The sequence below is a fragment of the Balaenoptera borealis genome, assembly GCF_965194805.1.
Source record: "Balaenoptera borealis genome assembly, chromosome: 1".
Lineage (NCBI taxonomy): Eukaryota > Metazoa > Chordata > Mammalia > Artiodactyla > Balaenopteridae > Balaenoptera > Balaenoptera borealis.
Genome location: NC_138860.1, coordinates 181965002 through 181986003, shown reverse-complemented (window position 1 = coordinate 181986003; position 21002 = coordinate 181965002). Strand labels below are relative to the sequence as shown.

The following is a 21002-nucleotide window of genomic DNA, read 5'->3' as shown; positions in this document are numbered from 1 at the left end:
CTTAAACCATTCAATCAGGAAACACCTGATTGACACTAGCTAGGTGCCTGATAGACCCCTGCCCTCCCAAAAAGGAAAGTAACCTTGTGATAACCAACCCGCTTTTTTGCCTAGTATAACTTCCTATTCCTGCTCCTTTCTGCCTATAAGTCTCTCATTTTGTACAGCTCCTCAGAGTTCCTTTCTATCTTCTAGATTGGATGCTACCTGATTCAAGTCCATTTTTCTTCAAATAAACTCTTAAGATGTTTACTATGTCCCAGTTTGTCTTTTTTTTTTTAATTAATTAAATTATTTATTAGGCTGCATTGGCCTCTCTCTAGCTGTGGTGCGCGGGCTCTAGAGCGCAGGCTCAGTAGTTGCGGCGCACGGGCTTAGTTGCCCCACGGCATGGGGGATCTTAGTTCCCGGACCAGGGATTGAACCCGCGTCCCCTGCATTGGGCAGATTCTTAACCACTGGACCACCAGTTTGTCTTTTTTTTTTTTTTAACTTTTGGGTTTATTTATTTTATTTATTTATTTATTTATGGCTGTGTTGGGTCTTCGTTTCTGTGCGAGGGCTTTCTCCAGTTGTGGCAAGCGGGGGCCACTCTTCATCGCGGTGCGCGGGCCTCTCACTATCGCGGCCTCTCTTGTTGCGGAGCACAGGCTCCAGACGCGCAGGCTCAGTAACTGTGGCTCAAGGGCCCAGTCGCTCCGCGGCATATGGGATCCTCCCAGACCAGGGCTCGAACCCGTGTCCCCTGCATTGGCAGGCAGACTCTCAACCACTGCGCCACCAGGGAAGCCCCACCAGTTTGTCTTTTAACACCAGCAATGGCAGATTGAGTCTCCCTCACTCCATAGGTCTCTGGCCTCGTTCCATTGTCACATTTTTTTCTTTTTTTAAATTAATTAATTAATTAATTAATTAATTTTGGCTGTGTTGGGTCTTCGTTGCTACGCGTGGGCTTTCTCTAGTTGCGGCGAGCAGGGGCTACTCTTCGTTGCGGAGCACGGGCTTCTCATTGCGGTGGCTTCTCTTGTTGTGGAGCATGGGTTCTAGGCGCACAGGCTTCAGCAGTTGTGGTGTGCGGGCTCAGTAGTTGTGGCTCGTGGGCTCTAGCAGGCAGGCTCAGTTGTTGTGGTGTACGGACTTAGTTGCTCTGCGGCATATGGGATCTTCCCAGACCAGGGCTCGAACCCATGTCCCCTGCATTGGCAGGCGGATTCTTAACCACTGCGCCACCAGGGAAGTCCCTATCACATCTCTTTCTAACCCAGTCAGGAGAAGGTCTCCAATTATAAGGACTAGTGTGATCAGATTGAACTCACTCAGATAATCTAGGACAATATCCCTATCTCAAAGTCCACACCTCTGACCAAATATATATTTGGTCTTCTGGCTCCTGGCACAGAGCTCCTAACAGCCTTGAAATTTCCCAAGTCAGAAGAGTGAAAAGCATGTCTTTTGTTATGTAAATGAGGTGACTTTTGGAAAGCCCCTGTGTCACCTAAGAATGGGGGCAGGAGAACCAACCACGTGATTACAGGGTTGGAACTGTCAGTCCCACCGACCCACTGACCTCCGGGATGTGAGTGGGGCTGGAGATTGATGGCCACCAAAGGCCAGTGATTTAATCAGTCGTGCCTATGTAACGAACCTCCATTAAAACCCAAAAGAACAGGGTTTGGAGAGCTTCTGGGTTGGTGAACACGTGGAGATTGGGGAAAAGTGGCGCTCTCAGACAGTGTGGAAGCTCCTAGCCCTCCACGCATACCTCGCCTGTGCATCTCTTCCATCTGGCTGTTCCTGAGTTATATTCTTTTATAACAAACTAGTAATCTAGTAAGTAAAATGTTTCTCTGAGTTCTGTGATCTGCTCTAGCAAACTGATCGAATCCAAGGAGTGCATTGTGGGACCTTCCCATCTGTAGGTCAGAAGCACAGGTGACAACCAGGACTTGTGATTGATGTCTGTGGCAGAGGCAGTCTTGTAGGACTGAACTCTTAGCCTGTGAGATATGAAGCTATCTCCAGGTAGGTAATGTCAGAAATGAATTAATTGATTGGTAATGTGGAACAAAAGAAAACAAAACACGTCAGAACTGGTGTCAGAATTGGAATACCCTTAATCACACCTGCAAAGACGCTTTTGCTGTGTAAGGTAACATTTTTCACAGGTTCTGGGGATTAAGGCATGGACATCTTTGGGGTACCATCTTCTACCATACATAGTTACTTATTTATAGTAGTACTACTGTTTCTGTTTAATGAAGCCATACCAAGTTTCCTCTTGTGGACAAAGAATGTCACCTGCCATAACAGTAAACAAAGGATGTTGCAGCCATCAAGCCACCAGCCAATGCAGCCACCCCAACAGTGCAACCTGAAGGGATTCAGGATGGAGAAAAACAGGTTACTGGCCCTAGGTAAGGTGGAGCCCTCATGATGGGGTTAGTGCCCTTGTAAAAGAGACCCCAGAGAGCTTTCTTGCACTTTCTGTGAGGTGAAGACACAGTGGAAAGACAGCCATCTATGAACCAGTAGGCAGGTCCTTACCAAACACTAAAATCTATAGGTGCCTTGATCTCAGACTTCCCAGCATCGAGAACCGTGAGAAACAAATGTTTGTGGTTTAACTCCCCTAGTCTATTGCTGCTCGAACCGACTAAGACATGGACATATTGTCAGTAGTATTCCATATAGTTCTTAGGAAAGAAACAAAATTAAAAACAACTAAAAACTGGGAATGCAGCCAGAGAATGACTGAGGTTTGGGAAACTGAGGCCTGGATGAGAAGGTTCCAAGGCTTGTCTCAAGTGAGGAAGCAGCTGGAATTGGAGGAAACAGTATCTGTTTGGTAGAAGGCCTACCTCCCAGTGACCCGACAGCAATCCTGTTGACATAACCCCGTTGATCAAAGCAGTCCCCCAACTGCTCCAAGCCAGTTCCTGTGGCTCGTGGTGGAATTCGCTCAGCGGATCCGGAGCTGGTAAATATAAAACGTCTGGTCCTCGGGTGGGAGCTGCATCCTGGAAAAGGCTGCTGACAACTGCTGCCTCTGCCAGTGCCGAGCCAGGCGCTATGGAATCAGTAACAGTCCCAACAGAAGACCCCAGAGACCTGAGAGCCTGCCCCCAAGTCAGGGGCCTGGAGACGGACCTGGAGACTAGCTCAGGTGAGGGGTGGCAGAGGGTGCCTCAGCCCTGCAGCTGAGGGAGGCTGGGCAGGCTTGGGGGGGAGGTGCTGGCAGCAGAGGGCAGGCCACCAGGATTCTCAAGCCATGGGTGGGCTTCATTTACAGTTGACTCTTGAACAACTTGGGGGTTAAGGGCGCTGACCCTCCACGCAGTAGAAAATCCACTTATAACTATAATCAGCCCTTCGTATCCACATCCACAGATCCAACCTACTACGGATTGTGTAGTAATTGGTATTTATTGAAAAAAATCCGCATATAAGTGGACCCGCAGTTCAAACCCATGTTGTTCAAGGATCGACTGTATTTCCTGTGTTTACTAACCTACCAGCACAGAAGCTTCCTGCTGAAGCCTGTGTCGTAGTGAAGAGCACGTAGTTAAGAGGATGGATTTGTTTATTATTTGGGTAACTTGAAACGTTACTTTTCTAAGAGCACAGGCTTTGGATTCAGAGAGACGTGCTCTGGCACTTGCTTCATTGATAAATCGATTGATTGGTTCTTGGCTTCTCCCCGTTTGGTGGGGTGGACAGAGCAGGGATCCTCAGGGCAGAGGGGACCGATAGACAAGATTATGGGTGGGGAAGGAAAAAGAGCAGCATGATGTTCCCTGAGGACCACCAACACCTGTACAAGCTGAGCCTCAGTTTCCTCACCTGTAGGAGGTGGCCGGGGCTTTCCCCTTACTACTCACTATGGTGTGGCCTGTGGACCAGCTGCGCCGGCATTCCCTGGGAGCTTGTTAGAAATGCAGACCCTCAGGCTCCACCCCAGACCCACTCGCTGTACCAGAATCTGCATGTCAACAAGATGCTCAGGCAGCACGTGGGCACAGTGGGGTTGAGAGGCTCTGAGGCAGTGGCCTCCATGTTCCTGGAAGGCAGAGAGCTGATATGGGGGGAAGCCAGGTTTAAACTCAGGTCTCCCCAGTGCTGAAATCCACGCTCTCAGGCCCCACTGTCTTCCCATCTTTGTGCGTCAACTAACGCGCAGTTAAATCCCTGTTAAGGGAACTCTACTCAGTATTCTGTAATAACCTATATGGGAAAAGAATCCGAAAAAGAATGGATGGATGTATATGTATAACTGAATCACTGTGCTGTACGCCTGAAACTAACACAACATGCTAAATCAACTACACTCCAATATAAAATAAAAATTAAATTAAAAAAAAATCCCTGTTGAATGAATGAACAAGTGAATGAACACATGAATTAATGGAACCATATCCCTTTCAATGCTAACACAAATCTTTAGTCTTTTCCTTCCTTCTAGGTGGAAAGCCGGCCCGCCATCGGAAGGCCATCCCCAAAGCTCACCTAACTTTTGTTATCGACTGTACTCATGGGAAACAGATCTCCCTGGCAGCACTCCCAGGGCCACCCCGCGTCCCTAGTCCCAACCTAGGACCTGTCACCCCTCCAATGAAGACTTACGTCTTGTTATGTGGGGAAAACCGGCCCCGCCATGTAACTCAGGAGGCTCCCCTAGGTGGGGGAGGCCTTGCCCAGACCAGGGGCCCCCTGCCACCCTGCAGAGAGACTACGGCCCCAGCTTCCTCCCCAGCCAGCCCACTCTGCCTCCAGGGTGCTCCTGAAGCCAAGGGGGGCCCTGTGAAGACTGTGTCCTCGAGGTCTTCAGCTTGGGGAACGGTCATAGTCTCGCTCAAAGCCCTCTCCTCCTGTGTCTGTGGGCAGGCTGATTAACTGGAAGAGCCTGGCCAAGGGAGGAAAGGGCTGGCAACCCAAGCTCCAGAGTTCAGCGGATGCAGTTCCCAGGGTTCACTCCCTCTTCCCCAGCCAAGTAGAAGTCTTTTGTGCCTGAGCCAAGGAAGGAGCATTAGATCCCTAAAGGACATCTGAAACAGCCACGAGTATCCTACTTCTCCATCCTCTCCATCTTTGTTCACCTTTCAGCGGAAGCAGGATAAGGCAACGCCACATAGAAAGAGACTAATTCACTAACACAGCAAATTCTGAAGGAGCATCTCCCACATGCCAGGCCCTGCAAAGTGCTAAAGAAGATACTACAGCATTCTTGGAGCTTGTACTCTTGGGGGTGGGGAAGAAAGGTTAAACAACCTAATAAAGATGATTTTGAACAGTGTAATGAGTGCTGTGTAGAAACTGAAACAGGGTGCTGGGATGGAAAATGATGGGGCAAAGAGCTTTTCTGATACAGTGATTGGGAAAGGCCTCTCTGAGTGGGTAACAAAGTATGATCTAAAAGATGAGAAGGAGCCAGCACTGCAAACCATCCTCCCTAGGGTCACCTGGTTGGCATCTCAGCCCACAGCAGGAGTCAGAACCTCCCAGCACAATGGGCAGGGGTAGCACATTACCTGCTGTCAGCTCACGTGCAAGTGTGTAGGTCACTAGGGATCACCCGGAGGGCACAGGACTCAGGATGGGAGAATCAAAGGCCCAGGTGGGATGGGAAGTAAGGGGAACTGGCTTCTCAAGAGGGGGCAGAAGTGCTCAGAAAGGGAATGGAGTATCATGTTTGAATGAATGAAAATAAGAGATATTATTTATTGAGCTGCATACCAGGCTTATACTGGCCTCTAGGGATACAGAGAAGGGGGTTGGGGGCTTTGTTCCTACCCCACAGGGCAGTCCTGTCCTCAGCAGGAAGTGGGGGTTGCTGTGAGGGGAGGTGTAGGTCTAAGAGATGCACAGAGCTGTGTGAGATTCATCTGAGGAAGAGTGTCTCAAGGCTCTTGGATTAAAATTGCTGAATGTTCATTTATTCAATGACTGTTTTACTAGGTTCTTACAAACACTAGTGGCTAACATGTACTGACCATTTGGTCTGTGCCAGGGAAGTGACATCCTCCAAGTGTCAGTACCGGGAAGCACTGTTTTGTACCCATTTCACAGATTAGAGAATCAAGGCACAGAGAGGTTGAGGAATGCCCTCAAGGTCCCATCGACTGGTACAGTTGGGATTAGAACCCAAGCCAGCCTGGTGCTCAAGTTCTTGCTCTTAACCGTAGAGCAGATGGCCTCTCGTCCTGGCAGGGTCTCTTCTAAACAGAGGGGATCTAGAGAGAGCAGACCCTGTCCTCAACGAGCTCACAGCCTGGTGGGGGAGGCAAGAAGAAGGTGACTATTGCAATAGCTTCTGGTAAGTGCAACAGTAAGGGCACAGAGAATGATGTTGGGGCTGGAGGAGGATGCCCAGCCCATTAGGGAGAGGAGATCAAGGAGGGCTTCCTTCAGGAAGTGGCATCTAAACTAAAATCTGACCAGTGGGTGAGTCATACAAAGGCAAGGGGGCCAGGATGGGGAGTGTTCCAAGGAGAAGGACCAAAGTTATTCAGTCTGGCTGGAGTATTCATTCATTCACCAAGTATTTGTTGGGCACCCACTGTGTGCTAATCTCTGGGCTCGACCCTGGGATGGAGCAGTGATAGACAGACGAGGCCCTGCCATGAAGGAGCTTATCCTCCAGCTGGGGGAGACAATGCATGTACACACTCGAAACAGAGAGGCTGGAGAAGTAACAGGGACCATATCATGTGAGGCCTTGCAGGCCACGATGAGGTCTTTGTTTTTTGTTTGTTTGTTTGTTGTTTTTTGGGCAGTGCTGCATGGCTTGGCTTGGCTTGTGGGATCTTAGTTCCCCGATCAGGGACTGAACCAGGGCCCCCGGCAGTGAGAGCACAGAGTCCTAACCACTGGACCACCAGGAATTCCCAAGGTCTTTTTATTTTTATTTTTTTTTAAAAATCTGACTCCACATTGGATCTGTTTCTTTTACTTTATTTATTTATTTTTATTTTATTTTTGGCTGTGTTGGGTCTTCGTCTCCGTGAGAGGGCTCTCTCCAGTTGCGGCAAGCGGGGGCCACTCCTCATCACGGTGCGCGGGCCCCTCACCCTCGCGGCCTCTCTTGTTGCGGAGCACAAGCTCCAGACGCGCAGGCTCAGTAGTTGCGGCTCACGGGCCCAGCCGCTCCACAGCATGTGGGATCCTCCCAGACCAGGGCTCGAACCCGGGTCCCCCGCACCGGCAGGCAGACTCCCAACCACTGCGCCACCAGGGAAGCCCAGATCTTTTTATTTTATTCTGAGATGAGGATCATTGGAAATTGTGAGCAGACAGCAACATGACCTACCTTTAAAAAAATTCCTATATATATGCACCCAACATAGGAGCACCTCAATACATAAGGCAACTGCTAACAGCTATAAAAGAGGAAATCGACAGTAACACAGTAATAGTGGGGGACTTTAACACCTCACTTACACCAATGGACAGATCATCCAAAATGAAAATAAATAAGGAAACAGAAGCTTTAAATGACACAATAGACCAGATAGATTTAATTGATATATATAGGACATTCCATCCAAAAACAGCAGATTACACGTTCTTCTCAAGTGCGCACGGAACATTCTCCAGGATAGATCACATCTTGGGTCACAAATCAAGCCTCAGTAAATTTAAGAAAATTGAAATCATATCAAGCATCTTTTCTGACCACAACGCTATGAGATTAGAAATGAATTACAGGGAAAAAAACGTAAAAAGGACAAACACATGGAGGCTAAACAATACGTTACTAAATAACCAAGAGATCACTGAAGAAATCAAAGAGGAAATTAAAAAATACCTAGAGACAAATGACAATGAAAACACGACGACCCAAAACCTATGGGATGCAGCAAAAGCAGTTCTAAGAGGGAAGTTTATAGCTATACAAGCCTACCTAAAGAAACAAGAAAAATCTCAAGTAAACAATCTAACCTTACACCTAAAGAAACTAGAGAAAGAAGAACAAACAAAAGCCAAAGTTAGCAGAAGGAAAGAAATCATAAAGATCAGAGCAGAAATAAATGAAATAGAAACAAAGAAAACAGTAGCAAAGATCAATAAAACTAAAAGCTGGTTCTTTGAGAAGATAAACAAAATTGATAAGCCATTAGCCAGACTCATCAAGAAAAAGAGGGAGAGGACTCAAATCAATAAAATCAGAAATGAAAAAGGAGAAGTTACAACAGACACCGCAGAAATACAAAGCATCCTAAGAGACTACTACAAGCAACTTTATGCCAATAAAATGGACAACCTGGAAGAAATGGACAAATTCTTAGAAAGGTATAACCTTCCAAGACTGAACCAGGAAGAAACAGAAAATATGAACAGACCAATCACAAGTAATGAAATTGAAACTGTGATTAAAAATCTTCCAACAAACAAAAGTCCAGGACCAGATGGCTTCACAGGTGAATTCTATCAAACATTTAGAGAAGAGCTAACACCCATCCTTCTCAAACTCTTCCAAAAAATTGCAGAGGAAGGAACACTCCCAAACTCATTCTATGAGGCCACCATCACCCTGATACCAAAACCAGACAAAGACACTACAAAAAAAGAAAATTACAGACCAATATCACTGATGAATATAGATGCAAAAATCCTCAACAAAATACTAGCAAACAGAATCCAACAACACATTAAAAGGATCATACACCACGATCAAGTGGGATTTATCCCAGGGATGCAAGGATTCTTCAATATACACAAATCAATCAATGTGATACACCATATTAACAAATTGAAGAATAAAAACCATATGATCATCTCAATAGATGCAGAAAAAGCTTTTGACAAAATTCAACACCCATTTCTGATAAAAACTCTCCAGAAAGTGGGCATAGAGGGAACCTACCTCAACATAATAAAGGCCATATATGACAAACCCACAGCAAACATCATTCTCAATGGTGAAAAACTGAAAGCATTTCCTCTAAGATCAGGAACGAGACAAGGATGTCCACTCTCACCACTATTATTCAACATAGTTCTGGAAGTCCTAGCCACGGCAATCAGAGAAGAAAAAGAAATAAAAGGAATACCAATTGGAAAAGAAGAAGTAAAAATGTCACTGTTTGCGGATGACATGATACTATACATAGAGAATCCTAAAACTGCCACCAGAAAACTGCTAGAGCTAATCAATGAATATGGTAAAGTTGCAGGATACAAAATTAATGCACAGAAATCTCTTGCATTCCTATACACTAATGATGAAAAATCTGAAAGAGAAATTAAGGAAACACTCCCATTTACCATTGCAACAAAAAGAATAAAATACCTAGGAATAAACCTACCTAGGGAGACAAAAGACCTGTATGCAGAAAACTATAAGACACTGAGGAAAGAAATTAAAGATGATACCAACAGATGGAGAGATATACCATGTTCTTGGATTGGAAGAATCAACATTGTGAAAATGAGTATACTACCCAAAGCAATCTACAGATTCAATGCAATCCCTATCAAATTACCAATGGCATTTTTTATGGAGCTAGAACAAATCATCTTAAAATTTGTATGGAGACACAAAAGACCCCGAATAGCCAAAGCGGTCTTGAGGGAAAAAAACGGAGCTGGAGGAATCAGACTCCCTGACTTCAGACTATACTACAAAGCTACAGTAATCAAGACAATATGGTACTGGCACAAAAACAGAAACATAGATCAATGGAACAAGATAGAAAGCCCAGAGATTAACCCACGCACCTATGGTCAACTAATCTATGACAAAGGAGGCAAAGATATACAATGGAGAAAAGACAGTCTCTTCAATAAGTGGTGCTGGGAAAACTGGACAGCTACATGTAAAAGAATGAAATTAGAATGCTCCCTAACACCATACACAAAAATAAACTCAAAATGGATTAGAGACCTAAATATAAGACCGGACACTATAAAACTCTTAGAGGAAAACATAGGAAGAACACTCTTTGGCATAAATCACAGCAAGATCTTTTTTGATCCACCTCCTAGAGTAATGGAAATTAAAACAAAAATAAACAAGTGGGACCTAATGAAACTTCAAAGCTTTTGCACAGCAAAGGAAACCATAAACAAGACGAAAAGACAACCCTCAGAATGGGAGAAAATATTTGCAAATGAATCAACGGACAAAGGATTAATCTCCAAAATATATAAACAGCTCATTCAGCTCAATATTAAAGAAACAAACACCCCAATCCAAAAATGGGCAGAAGTCCTAAATAGACATTTCTCCAAAGAAGACATACAGACGGCCACGAAGCACATGAAAAGATGCTCAACATCACTAATTATTAGAGAAATGCAAATCAAAACTACAATGAGGTATCACCTCACTCCTGTTAGAATGGGCATCATCAGAAAATCTACAAACAACAAATGCTGGAGAGGGTGTGGAGAAAAGGGAAACCTCTTGCACTGTTGGTGGGAATGTAAATTGATACAGCCACTATGGAGAACAATATGGAGGTTCCTTAAAAAACTAAAAATAGAACTACCATATGACCCAGCAATCCCACTACTGGGCATATACCCAGAGAAAACTGTAATTCAAAAAGACACATGCACCCGAATGTTCATTGCAGCACTATTTACAATAGCCAGGTCATGGAAGCAACCTAAATGCCCATCAACAGACGAATGGATAAAGAAGATGTGGTACATATATACAATGGAATATTACTCAGCCATAAAAAGGAACGAAATTGAGTCATTTGTAGAGACGTGGATGGATCTAGAGACTGTCATACAGAGTGAAGTAAGTCAGAAAGAGAAAAACAAATACCGTATATTAATGCATGTATGTGGAACCTAGAAAAATGGTACAGATGAGCCAGTTTGCAGGGCAGAAGTTGAGACACAGATGTAGAGAATGGACATATGGACACCAAGGGGGGAAAACTGCGGTGGGTTGGGGATGGTGGTGTGCTGAATTGGGCGATTGGGATTGACATGTATACACTGATGTGTATAAAATTGATGCCTAATAAGAACCTGCAGTATAAAAAAACAAACAAAACAACTAATACTAAACTTTCATTGGGTTATTTGTATGGAAATATGTTAATATAAATGTTTCAGACATTACATGAAATTTCTAAAAATCTTATATTTGTATGTGTATGGAAATATGTATGGAAATATGTTAATATAAATGTTTCAGACATTACATGATATTTCTAAAAATCTTATATGTTCTGGTATAATGTTATATGTAATAATCCTAGTTATTACTTTAAAATGTATTTCTCAGAAATAACTAATTTTCTTGTCAACTGCATTATTATGAACTTTCATCAAATCTTTAACCGTGGTCATTTTTAAGTCTTTTGTCATTTACAGACAGTTCTGGGTGTACTCTGATGATTTTGCAAACATGTTCCTATAAAAGGGTTTCATCTTCAAGAAATTCATGGAAAAGACTCTGACAAGTACAGGTTTCTGGTAACTGACTGTACTGCTGAACTGAATGAATAAGCATTTTCAGAACTCTAATGAAAAACTGATGAACTCATAAAAGTGCTAACAAAAGATCAAGATGAAAAATGAATTAATTACATGGGACTGAGTGAACTGATGAGGATGAGTATAATTTTTGTGACTTTCTGTCTGAATTAAAAAAAAAAAATCCCACAAGGACTCAGAGGCAAAGAATATACAAATCAATTTTCACTGCAAAGTAAAGGAGCTGTTACAGTGGAGGATTACTGGACTGAATGTCAATATTATGACATAGTATGAGTGTGTTTCATGTTTGGTAATTGCAATCATTGTTGCTTTTGTTGTGGTCATCCATGTACAATGCTTGGTGTCAGTCTATTTATCTCTTGTAAAAATGAAATACAGTGTGTGTGTGTGTGTGGAAAAAAAAAAAAAATTCCTTAGCTCTTGCACTGGGATAGGAAGGCAGGGGAGGAAGCTGAGGAGGCTGCAACTTAATCCAGGCAAAGGGGGGTGATAGGATTAGGGAGGTGGTTAGAGAATAGTCTGGACCACATATAACCCCTCCTCTTTCCTCCCCCTGCTGAGAATCACTGGACTAGAAGAGCCCAAAAACGTCGCTGCAAAGGGAGTTAGACCCACAAGGAAAAGTGTGGGGCTGCAGGTCTAGCTTTGCACCAGAAGGTGTCGCCCTATCATCAGAATGGAGGCACCACCTCCTGGTCTGGGTGGGGAGGGCGGGAACCTGCGCGCCGAGGGGCCGGCGCCATGGGGCCAGCCACCCGGTGGGGTCAAGTTTTCAGAAGCCAGACTTTCATTCTAACCAGCATCCCTCTCATCTAGAAAAATAGCTACTGATATTTTTATATGCACCACATGCCACCTCAGTTCCTCTCACACTAGACCCATGAGGTGGGTGTAATTTTTGTTGCCATTTTACAGGTGAAGAAACTGAGGCACAGAGAGATGAAATGATTTGCCCAAGGTCACCAACTAGAAAGAGGCAGAGCCCAAATCCCAATCCCAGGCAGTGTGACTACGTAGTCATAGCATCATAACCCTGAACTATGCTGTGGGTGCTCTGTTCATGTGTGTTGAATGAGTGAAGGAAGGAAGAATGAACATTCTCTAAGGACCCAGCCTAGGGCCTGGCAGTGTGTAGGGAGTGTTTGGAGGTCGAACACGTGAGTGAGGCCCTCACTGAGCTGGGGGCACACAGGTGGAAGAGAACAGCTCAGTCTCTTCACCACAGTCCTGTGAGGTGCTGTCCCATTTTACAGATGTGGAAACTGAGGCTCGGGTAGGTTAAGCAACTGGCCCAAGGTCACACAGATAGCAAGTGGCAGAGCCAGGGTTGAAATGGAGGTAGTTTGCCCTCCGAGCTTTACCTACCCACAATACTGCAGGAACTTACTGAAAAGCTGTTGAGAGAATGAATCAACAAAGAGATGAAAGACTTTAGTGAACCAGTGAGTGGAATGTGTGAATCAGTGAATGTGTTTCCAGGTTGGCAGTCATGCCTAATCAGGACTGTGTCCCCAGTGCCCTAAAAGTGCCTGGTACATAATAGGTGGTCAAGAATTGTGTGGGAAGGAAAGAAGGAAGGAAGGGAGGGAGGGAGGGAGGGAGGAAGGAAGGAAGGCAGGGCTGAAGGGGCAGATTTGCTGTCCTGCTCTCTCCTCTCTGGCTCCCTGGGGCCAGCAGCCTCGCTTTGTGCCCTTCAGGGAGGCACTTCAGGGGGCCCCCACCCAGCCTAGCAGCCCTCAGGCTCCCATGGAAGGTTGACCCTGGGTCCAGGCCCTGGAGGGCCTCAGAGCTCAGGACTGGCCTGGCTGGCTGCCCAGGGTGAGCCCCAGGCCAGCTGTGCTGACTGTAAACAACACCTCCTCCCCTGCCCAGAGGCTCCTGCTTCAGGCACCAACCTAGCAGACTCAAGTCACCATGCCCCTCAGGACCCTCTCTTGTTTGAGGGCAGAACCAGAGGGTGGAAGCTTGGTTTTCCCTGTTCAGAAAACAAGCACAGAGATTTTAACAGGAGCTTAGCATTTATTGAGCTTATACTAAAACACCATCTCTCTCTGGTTGCTCACAGCAGCCCTGGGAGGGGGTTACCTGATCTTTGTTTATGCTGAGAAATTAAGGCTTCCAGGTGCTTTTCTCCCCCACCTCTACCCCCAGGGCCCAGACAGGTCTTCTGAGAGGACCCTGGGGAACCTACCTTCTAGATCCGCCTCACCTGCTTTTCCTGGAGAGAAGACCCCAGGTACAGGGCAGCTCCTCTGCCCTACCAGCCCAAGTCTTGGTCTTATTTATTTATTTATTTATTTATTTATTTAATATTTGGTTGCACCAGGTCTTAGTAGCAGCAGGCAGGCTCCTTAGTTGCGGCAGGAGGTCTTCCTTAGTTGCAGTAGGAGGGCTCCTTAGTTGTGGCTCACGGGCTACTTAGTTGCGGCACGAGAACTCTTAGTTGCGGCATGCATGTGGGATCCAGTTCCCTGACCAGGGATTGAACCTGGGCCCCCTGCAGTGGGAGCACAGAGTCTTAACCACTGTGCTGCCAGGGAAGTCCCCCAAGTCTTGGTCTTGATGGAGCCAGAGACAGTGTGGGTGAACTGGGGGTGTCAGGATCCAAATCTAAATGAAATAACAGGCCTCTGAATGAGCCCTTCTGGGCATTTTCAATGCATGGCATATGTGGGCTAGAGTCAACCACCATGTGCCAAGCCCCTTAAGTGAATTACAGAACAACCACAGCAGGTAGATCCTATTAAGCACCATTTTATGGTGCAACGGAGGCACAGAGAGGTTAAGTTACTTACTCAAGATCACAAAGCTCAGAAGCAGCAGAGCCAAGATTTGAAGCCAGACGGTGTGACTCCAGAGTCCGCAATTGACCCTCCACCCTTTACTGAGGCTTCTTAGCTTTTTAAAAAATTCTACAAACATTTACTTAGCTCCTTTCCCATGCCAGGCTTGGGAGCAAGAGGGCAGAATAAGGCATCTTCTGCCATTGCAGAACTGGGATCCAGGGCAGACTGGGAAGAGGATGGGGGCAGGGGGGAGATGGAGGGGTACAATGTTGGAGGTGGGTCAGGGAAGGGTGGCCTGGGGATGGGGGCTTGGTCTGGTAGAGAAGCTCTGGCCTGAAGTTCTAGAGTCCTGGGTCTTCACCTTATCTCTGCCACTGACTTGCTGTGTGACGCTGGGCAAGATCCTACCCCTCCCTGGGCCTAGGTCCTACCACCAAAGCATGAGGAGTTTGGAGTGACTCCCAGAGGACACAGGGCTGGCCAACCAAGCCTCAGGGTCTGCCCTCACCCCCAGGCATGTCCTCCTTTCATCTGAATTTGAGCTTCTTTTAAAGACAAGTTTTGGACCTAGGGTTCTTTGGGCTCTGTCTGTGACTCCGAGCTGGTAGCTCTGGAGGGCTTTCTGGAGGAGGAGGCTTTTGGCCTGGGCTAGGACTTTGAAAGTGATGGAACCTCCTAAGTCCTCCACACCCCTCTGGCACCACCTGACCTGGACCTTCTTCCAGGTCTCTAGCCCTAGAAGGCTGCATCTTTTCAACCACCTCGGCCTCCTGTCCACCCCCACTCTAAAAGCTCTAAGATGTAGGAGTTCCCCTTCCCTCTACAGGAAGGGAGCAGGGGAGCTGCCTCGGCCCTTTGGTGGTGGGGGACTGATCTGTGTGACCCAGCAGAGGACCTTCTAGAGTCACAGACAATGATTCAAATTCCAACCATATCACTTCCAAGCTGGGTGACCTTGGGCCAGTTGCTTGACCTCTCTGAACCTCCTGTCCTCCTTGGTACCTACCTTGCGTTTGCGATTGTTGTGGGGATGAGCATGTGTTTGGCACACACTAGGTGCTCAATGGATGGGGCTGCTATAATTATTCTTCACGGGGCGGGGGCGGGGCCCAGGGCCCGCAGCCAGGCCTATATTTAGCCTAGAAAGTGTGGGGGGCCAGTGGAGACAAAGCGTGGCGGCCAGCCCAGGCGCCAGGGGGCGGAGCCAACGAAAGAAAGCTGCAGTCCCCACGTCCCCGCCCTCCTCTTCCGCAGGGTCACCTTGGCAGGAGGGCACCTTCACTCTAGACGTGCCCCGTCCCCAGCGGCCGCTCTGTCCGCGGAGCAGCCCTCATCCTCTAAAACCGGGATCTGGGGAGGGGGCTGCTGGGGCCTGCGGGGTGGGGAGTATTCGGTCCCACTAGGGAAATGCCCCCTTTCCCAGCCCAGCTTCCTGCCAGCCCGGCCCAGGGAGGGACGCCGCTGGGGTCGGGACGCCAAGGTGAGCCTGACCCCAAGTGGGGGTCGAGGGAAGGGGAAAGTTGGTCTGGCTCCTCCCCCCAACTCCTCGCCGATGAGTGTCGGGCTACAAATAGCCCAGTGGAATCAGTGAGTCACAGAGGCTGGAAATACCGCGCCCCCCCTTCCCTCCCCTCCTCCCGTCTGCACCGAGCTGCGCTGAGGAGCGCCTGGATCTCCGATTTCAGTAGCGCCTGGGGGTGTGTGTGAGTCCCTCCAAAGGGTACTCAGACTCCCTGAACCAGTCAGCTTCCCAGCCAGGTTTCAGCCGGGCTATGCCCCTGGGGCTGTGTGACCCTAGGCTAGCCACTCGGCCTCTCTGGTCCTTAGAACCCATCTGGTACGAGATAGGCTTCAAGAGCAACCCAGTGCAGCTGGCCCAACTTTGGTGTCCCTGTGCCTGGGACAGTGCCTGGCAGGTAGTAGCAGGGGCTGGCAGTTGGAAGAGAAGGCGATGCAAGGTTTTTCAGAGAAATAATTCCCAGATTATTGCCCTGGTGGACCTGGGAGCCAAAGGAGGAGGCCGAAGGACACCCACATTTCTGTGAGGTCTTGAACTTTGCTTGAGCTACCACCCCTGCCCCCAAATCTCAAGAAAGGTATGTCTGTTCATCCCTGGCCTTCGCACTCTGCTACCTCCAGCCCCATCCCAAGTTTGAGAACTTCAGGCGGGTGATCTCCAGAAGTCCATGATTCTGTTGTTTATTGTGTGTGCAGGGTACAATTCCAGGACCCTCCTCTGCCCCCACCTCCAGTCATTTCCTAAGGGCCCCAGAATGGCAGGGATGAGAGGGCACCTTACAGAACACTGACCAAAGAGGTGCAGAGGGCCAAGGCTGGCCTTGCCACTTGCTCCAGGGGCCCCGACTAACTGGGAACCACCCTTACCCATCACCCCTGCTTCTGTATGTGGGAGACTGAGCCAGGGTCACGGGGGGCAGTTGGGGCTCCCCAGAATGAAGGCAGACGGGAGGTCCTTGCCCTGGACTGGGGACTAGGAGGGAACTGGGGTGGGGACTCTTCCTGTGATTAGGACATTCTCTAGCAGGAAACTGTGGGCGCAGGGTGCACAGGCTGAGAGGCAGAATGAGGGGAGCTACCCCCCATTGCACGGAGGGCTGGGAGGGTGGTTTGAGAGCAGCTTCTGACATCATGGGTTCAAATCCAACCATCAGTGGTTAAGCTGGGCGCTCAACTGTTCAGACTCTGTCCCCATTGAGAAGAATGGAGATTGTAAATCTGATTTTAGAACGTTCCGAATTTGGCTTTAACCAGTGGTAATGTATAGTATTTGAAGGACAAAGATAAGTGTGCACGTGTGCACGTGCATGTGTGTATGCCTGTTTGTCTGTGTGTGTGTTTGTGTGTGTGTGTGTATACATACACCAAGCCTATAGCTTCACGGATTATAGAGGGCAGGATGGGGGAGGTGAATGGCCACAAGGGAAGGTTGGCAGGAAGCTGGGGTCCTACCTTGAGGACCCAAAGCCCCATCTGTGCTTCCTCTGTTGGGTAACCTGTCTGCAGTGGAGGCAGCCCCGGGAGCCCAGGTCTCTGGGTGGGAGGGAGAAGGATCAGCCCCGCCCCTTGGCCCAGGCTTACCTGGGGGCATGAGCAGGTAACAGACGGTTCACACAGTTTATCACGAACCAGCTGTATTGGAAAAACCCCATCTATATACAGACACAATGTGGCCCTGCGCTGGCACAGCTGGCTGGCTGGGGCACCTTGTGGGCAGACAGCCTGGCAGCTGGTTCGGGGCTTGGAGAGCAGCAGAGGGGAAGCGGACCATCATGGCTGTCTCCTCTGGCCTCCCTGTGCCCGGGCAGTTCAGTTTAGCTGGGCACCTCTGCCTGTGATCGCCCTCTGCCCTTCCCGCTCCCCTTGGCCAAGGGGGTCCCAGGTCCCCAGGTCCCCAGTCCCCCTGCCCCTGCCCTGCAGAGACTCCATAGATCAGAATTGGTCTGTCTGTCCTGCAGATTATTTGCCCAGAGATCCTGCCTGTCCCAATCCCCCTTCCCCAAACTGGGTTCTTCGGGATCTCCTGTTCCCCATCCCAATCCCTTTATTCTGGATTAAGCGAACGAGGCCACATCTGGAATCTGGGGGCCCTGGCCTGCCCTGGGTAGAGCAGAAGGCCACATTTGGAGGGGATGACCCACCTGGGGCCTGGGGTGGAGGTGTCAGGGCCTGAACCTGGGCTGAGATGTCCCGGAAGCTGTCATGAGGGGGTCAGGAGAGCCACTCTGGCCAGCCAGTGGGGGAGAAGATGGGGGAGTTGGGGGAAGGGAGGGGGAGGCCCTCAGATTTTTATCTCGGTCCGGAAGATCTGCTGGACGTGCTCCGTGTGTGGTTGGCGCCGAGCCCGGATGATGAGGCTGCCGTCCTCCCTCAGGGCCGAGGTCACCGATGTGGGGTCCACGTCCTCCGGCAGTTGGCACTTGTGAGCAAAGGTGTTCATGACCGTGCCGTCAGCTGCCAGCTGGGGAAGGGGTAATGGGTCAGGGCAGGCTGCCCCCAGCCCTTGTCCTGCTCACGTCAAGCCACAGCCCCTGCTCCCCAGTCTAACCCTAGCTGGACCCCCATGTGCTGAGGGGTTCTGCTCTCAGGTGCAGAGGCCCGGCCTAGGGGCTGGCCAGGGCTGAGCAGCGACAGGTGCCGAGGTGCTTAGAGGAGCTCCAGTGGTCCCAGGGGAGAGGCAAGGGCTTGGTGGGGGAGCTCAGATGGGGAGGAGACTCAGTGGCAGAATCTGGGGCTCCTGAGCAGCAAGGAGATGGCACAGAGCAGAGCTGAGCCCTCTTGGATACCCGGATACACGGTGTCCACCGTCAGGGCTCGGCCGGCGGCCCCTCCTGCGTGACTCAGCCAGCACATAGTGTCCAGAGGAGCCTGGGGCGGCTGAGTCACTGGTGAGGATGGCAGGGCTGGCACGTGCTGCCCACTGGTCCTGGTGCCCACAGTCCTTGGCTGCCCTGAGAGGCGCCCCTCGGGCATCCAGCCTCCTGTGCTCAGGGAAGAAAGCCAGGCCAAGGGGGATCCAGAGGCAGCCTTGGGCCGACCCTCTTCCCTAAGGAGCAGCAGTGGCTCTGGCCCGCTGGGGGCAGCATCCCTGTTCAGCCAGGGCCACACCCTCCTCCAGGGTGCAGGCCTCCTAGGAGCTGGGACTCAGAGACCCTAGTGACCAAGTGACCCTGAGACCTGTGGGTGGAGGGAGTGTGGGGTTTGGGGTGTGTGTGACCTTGAACTGCAGGGCTTCTGCACAACCTTGGGCCTAATTCAGGGGTCCGGAGGTGAGGGACCAGTGAGCCCCCCACCTATCCAGATGCCCACAGGAAGGGCTCTCCTGCCTCAGCCATGATCTCCCTCCTCTCATCTCCCTTCTCACCTCCCCGCAACATCCCTCCCCCCACCCCATCCCCTGTGGCTTCCTCAGCTGCCCTGGACTCTGGAAGAAAGGATCTGGGAGCCTGGGGCAGAGAGAGGCAGTGATGGGGGTCCCGTGGCCCACCAGCTACAGGAGCGAGGCCTCTAGTTTGTCCTGGGGGTTGGGGGGTACTGGGCAGGGTGCGGGGTCCCGCGATGGGACACGAGAGTGGGGACACGGGGCAGAGGGTACAGGCGTGGGGCCCAGGGTCTGGGGGCAGGGAGTGGGCTCACCTTCTCAGCTCGCACCTCGATGTTGTTGTTGGAGGTGGTGACGATGATGTCTTCAGGTGAGAAGTCGCTCACGTCCACGGCAAACTCATAGGCATCTCCCAGGGTCTTGATGTTGCCTTGCCCCCCGGGATGGGCTGTGGGGAGGGCTTCCGTGAGCAGAGCAGAGGGCAGGCTGGCACTCAGAACCCAGGTTTCCGGCTCCCTCTCCGGAGGGAAGGGGCTGGCCCCGGGCCTGACCTCCCCCTCGGCTGTTCCTCCTCAACCGCCCTGCCACCCGCCCTCTTGCAGCCTACCTTTTCCGCTGGGGGGATGGGGCCTTAGCCAGCACAGGTGGGGTGTGTGTGTGTATATGTCTGTAGTGACACACCCCACGCCTGGAGTGGGGGTGCGTGTAGCTGACCCCCAGGCCAGAGCTGTTTCTTGAAGGCCTGCCTGTTCTCACGGCCACATCTGTCTCTGTGGCCGCATCTGTCCCGGTGGTCACCCGTGGCTGCAGCTGTACGGCACCTGTTCCCGGCAGCTCGGCAGCTGCAGCCACGTCGGGTGGTGCCCTGGAGCAGGTGTCCCCTCCCTGTGCACCTCCCCTCCCCACGGAGGACTTGCCTGGGAAGGCCAGGGGCTCCGAGTGGGGCCGCATGAAGCTGCCGAAATCCTCGGAGAACATGCTCAACGCCTTCTCCATGGGTGGCTCCTGGGCTGGAAGGGTGTGGGAGGCCGAGGAGGAGGAGGAGGAAGAATGGAAGCTTCTCTCCGCTCTGAAGGTGGAGGAGGTCCTGTGGCTCATCCACGGGCGGGCGGCCGGGCCCTGGCCGGTGGGCAGGGTAGACAGGAGGGCGCGTGGGCAGCAGGCTCGGAGGGAGCGTGCCGGGCCCCGACTGCTGCCCCTTTATAAGGCCCGACCGCCCCTGGGCGCGGGGCCAGCCCCTTGTCTACCAGCTAAATTTAGTCCTCTCGGTGGCCCAGAGGGGCTGGAAATCTTCTCCAGTGAGACGGCACTGCTGACAGTCCAACACAGGCAGGCCCATGAGGCTGAGCTCACCGCCCGGCATTCCAGGCCGATAACTCCAGCCCCGGAGCCTCCCATGGCAACGAGGTGGGGACCCATGCTGTCCCCTCGCCACTCAGGCCCCTGGGCCCGCCTCAGGACCTTGTGTGTGTTCGGTGTTTCTGTGTCTCCCCCATCAGATTGCAAGCTCCTTGAGGACAGGGTTTTCTCTCTCTCCGTCCCCTCTCCCCCAAAGTTCCAGCCCTTGGGGAGAGGGATCTAGGTGTGGGTGATCAGGGCAGAAAGGCCCAAGCCCCTGGCTCTGGGGAGAGTGGGAGATGCACGGTCAGGAGGTCAAGGGTGCATGGAGGACCCTCACCTGCTGGACCCCTGTGTGAGGCAAGGGGTTCCCTCCCTCAGGACAGATAATGTTCACAGCCATGTCTTAGGAAGGACTGAGACAGCCCCAGAGGGGGGTATAGAATGTGCAGCTGTTCCCCTGCCAGCTCCCATGGGGACCCAGATTTCATACTTACCTCCCTCCCCGCCCCCCCCCCCCCACATCCCAACTCTGGAACATTTTGGGACCCAAGAGGAGAAAGCTGAGGCCAGGCTGGGGC

At 50.4% G+C, this 21002-nt stretch overlaps 2 protein-coding genes across 3 annotated transcripts; one reads left to right on the top strand and one right to left on the bottom strand.

Annotated features, from left to right (window-relative positions):
- The first annotated feature begins 797 nt into the window (after nucleotides 1-797).
- On the top strand, nucleotides 798-5293 carry SRARP (steroid receptor associated and regulated protein). 2 transcript variants are annotated; one of them, XM_082382526.1, is made up of 2 exons: nucleotides 798-3163; nucleotides 4460-5293. In XM_082382526.1, exons 1-2 carry the CDS (start codon nucleotides 3070-3072, stop codon nucleotides 4888-4890), a joined length of 525 nt encoding a protein of 174 aa, XP_082238652.1. In that variant the 5' UTR covers nucleotides 798-3069; the 3' UTR covers nucleotides 4891-5293. The 2 variants fall into 2 exon arrangements, with proteins under 2 accessions (XP_082238652.1, XP_082238651.1); XM_082382525.1 differs by having other exon boundaries at nucleotides 4442-5293.
- Nucleotides 5294-16418: 11125 nt separating this feature from the next.
- On the bottom strand, nucleotides 16419-20227 carry HSPB7 (heat shock protein family B (small) member 7). The gene is made up of 3 exons (XM_082382587.1): nucleotides 20001-20227; nucleotides 19398-19531; nucleotides 16419-18222 (listed from the first exon to the last, which is right to left on the bottom strand). The coding sequence occupies exons 1-3, from the start codon at nucleotides 20179-20181 to the stop codon at nucleotides 18043-18045; spliced, it is 495 nt and encodes a 164-aa protein (XP_082238713.1). The 5' UTR covers nucleotides 20182-20227; the 3' UTR covers nucleotides 16419-18042.
- Nucleotides 20228-21002: the final 775 nt, after the last annotated feature.

What these genes read in the sequence shown, in the direction of transcription:
- SRARP (XM_082382525.1), top strand. Translation starts at nt 3,070, where the DNA reads ATGGAATCAGTAACAGTCCCAACAGAAGACCCCAGAGACCTGAGAGCC. An exon ending in GGACCTGGAGACTAGCTCAG is followed by an intron (nt 3,164 to 4,441) that starts GTGAGGGGTGGC and finishes ACAAATCTTTAG; the next exon opens with TCTTTTCCTTCCTTCTAGGT.
- HSPB7 (XM_082382587.1), bottom strand. Translation starts at nt 20,181, where the DNA reads ATGAGCCACAGGACCTCCTCCACCTTCAGAGCGGAGAGAAGCTTCCAT. An exon ending in GGAGCCCCTGGCCTTCCCAG is followed by an intron (nt 19,532 to 20,000) that starts GCAAGTCCTCCG and finishes CCCTCCCCACAG; the next exon opens with CCCATCCCGGGGGGCAAGGC. An exon ending in TCGAGGTGCGAGCTGAGAAG is followed by an intron (nt 18,223 to 19,397) that starts GTGAGCCCACTC and finishes CCCCTTCCCCAG; the next exon opens with CTGGCAGCTGACGGCACGGT.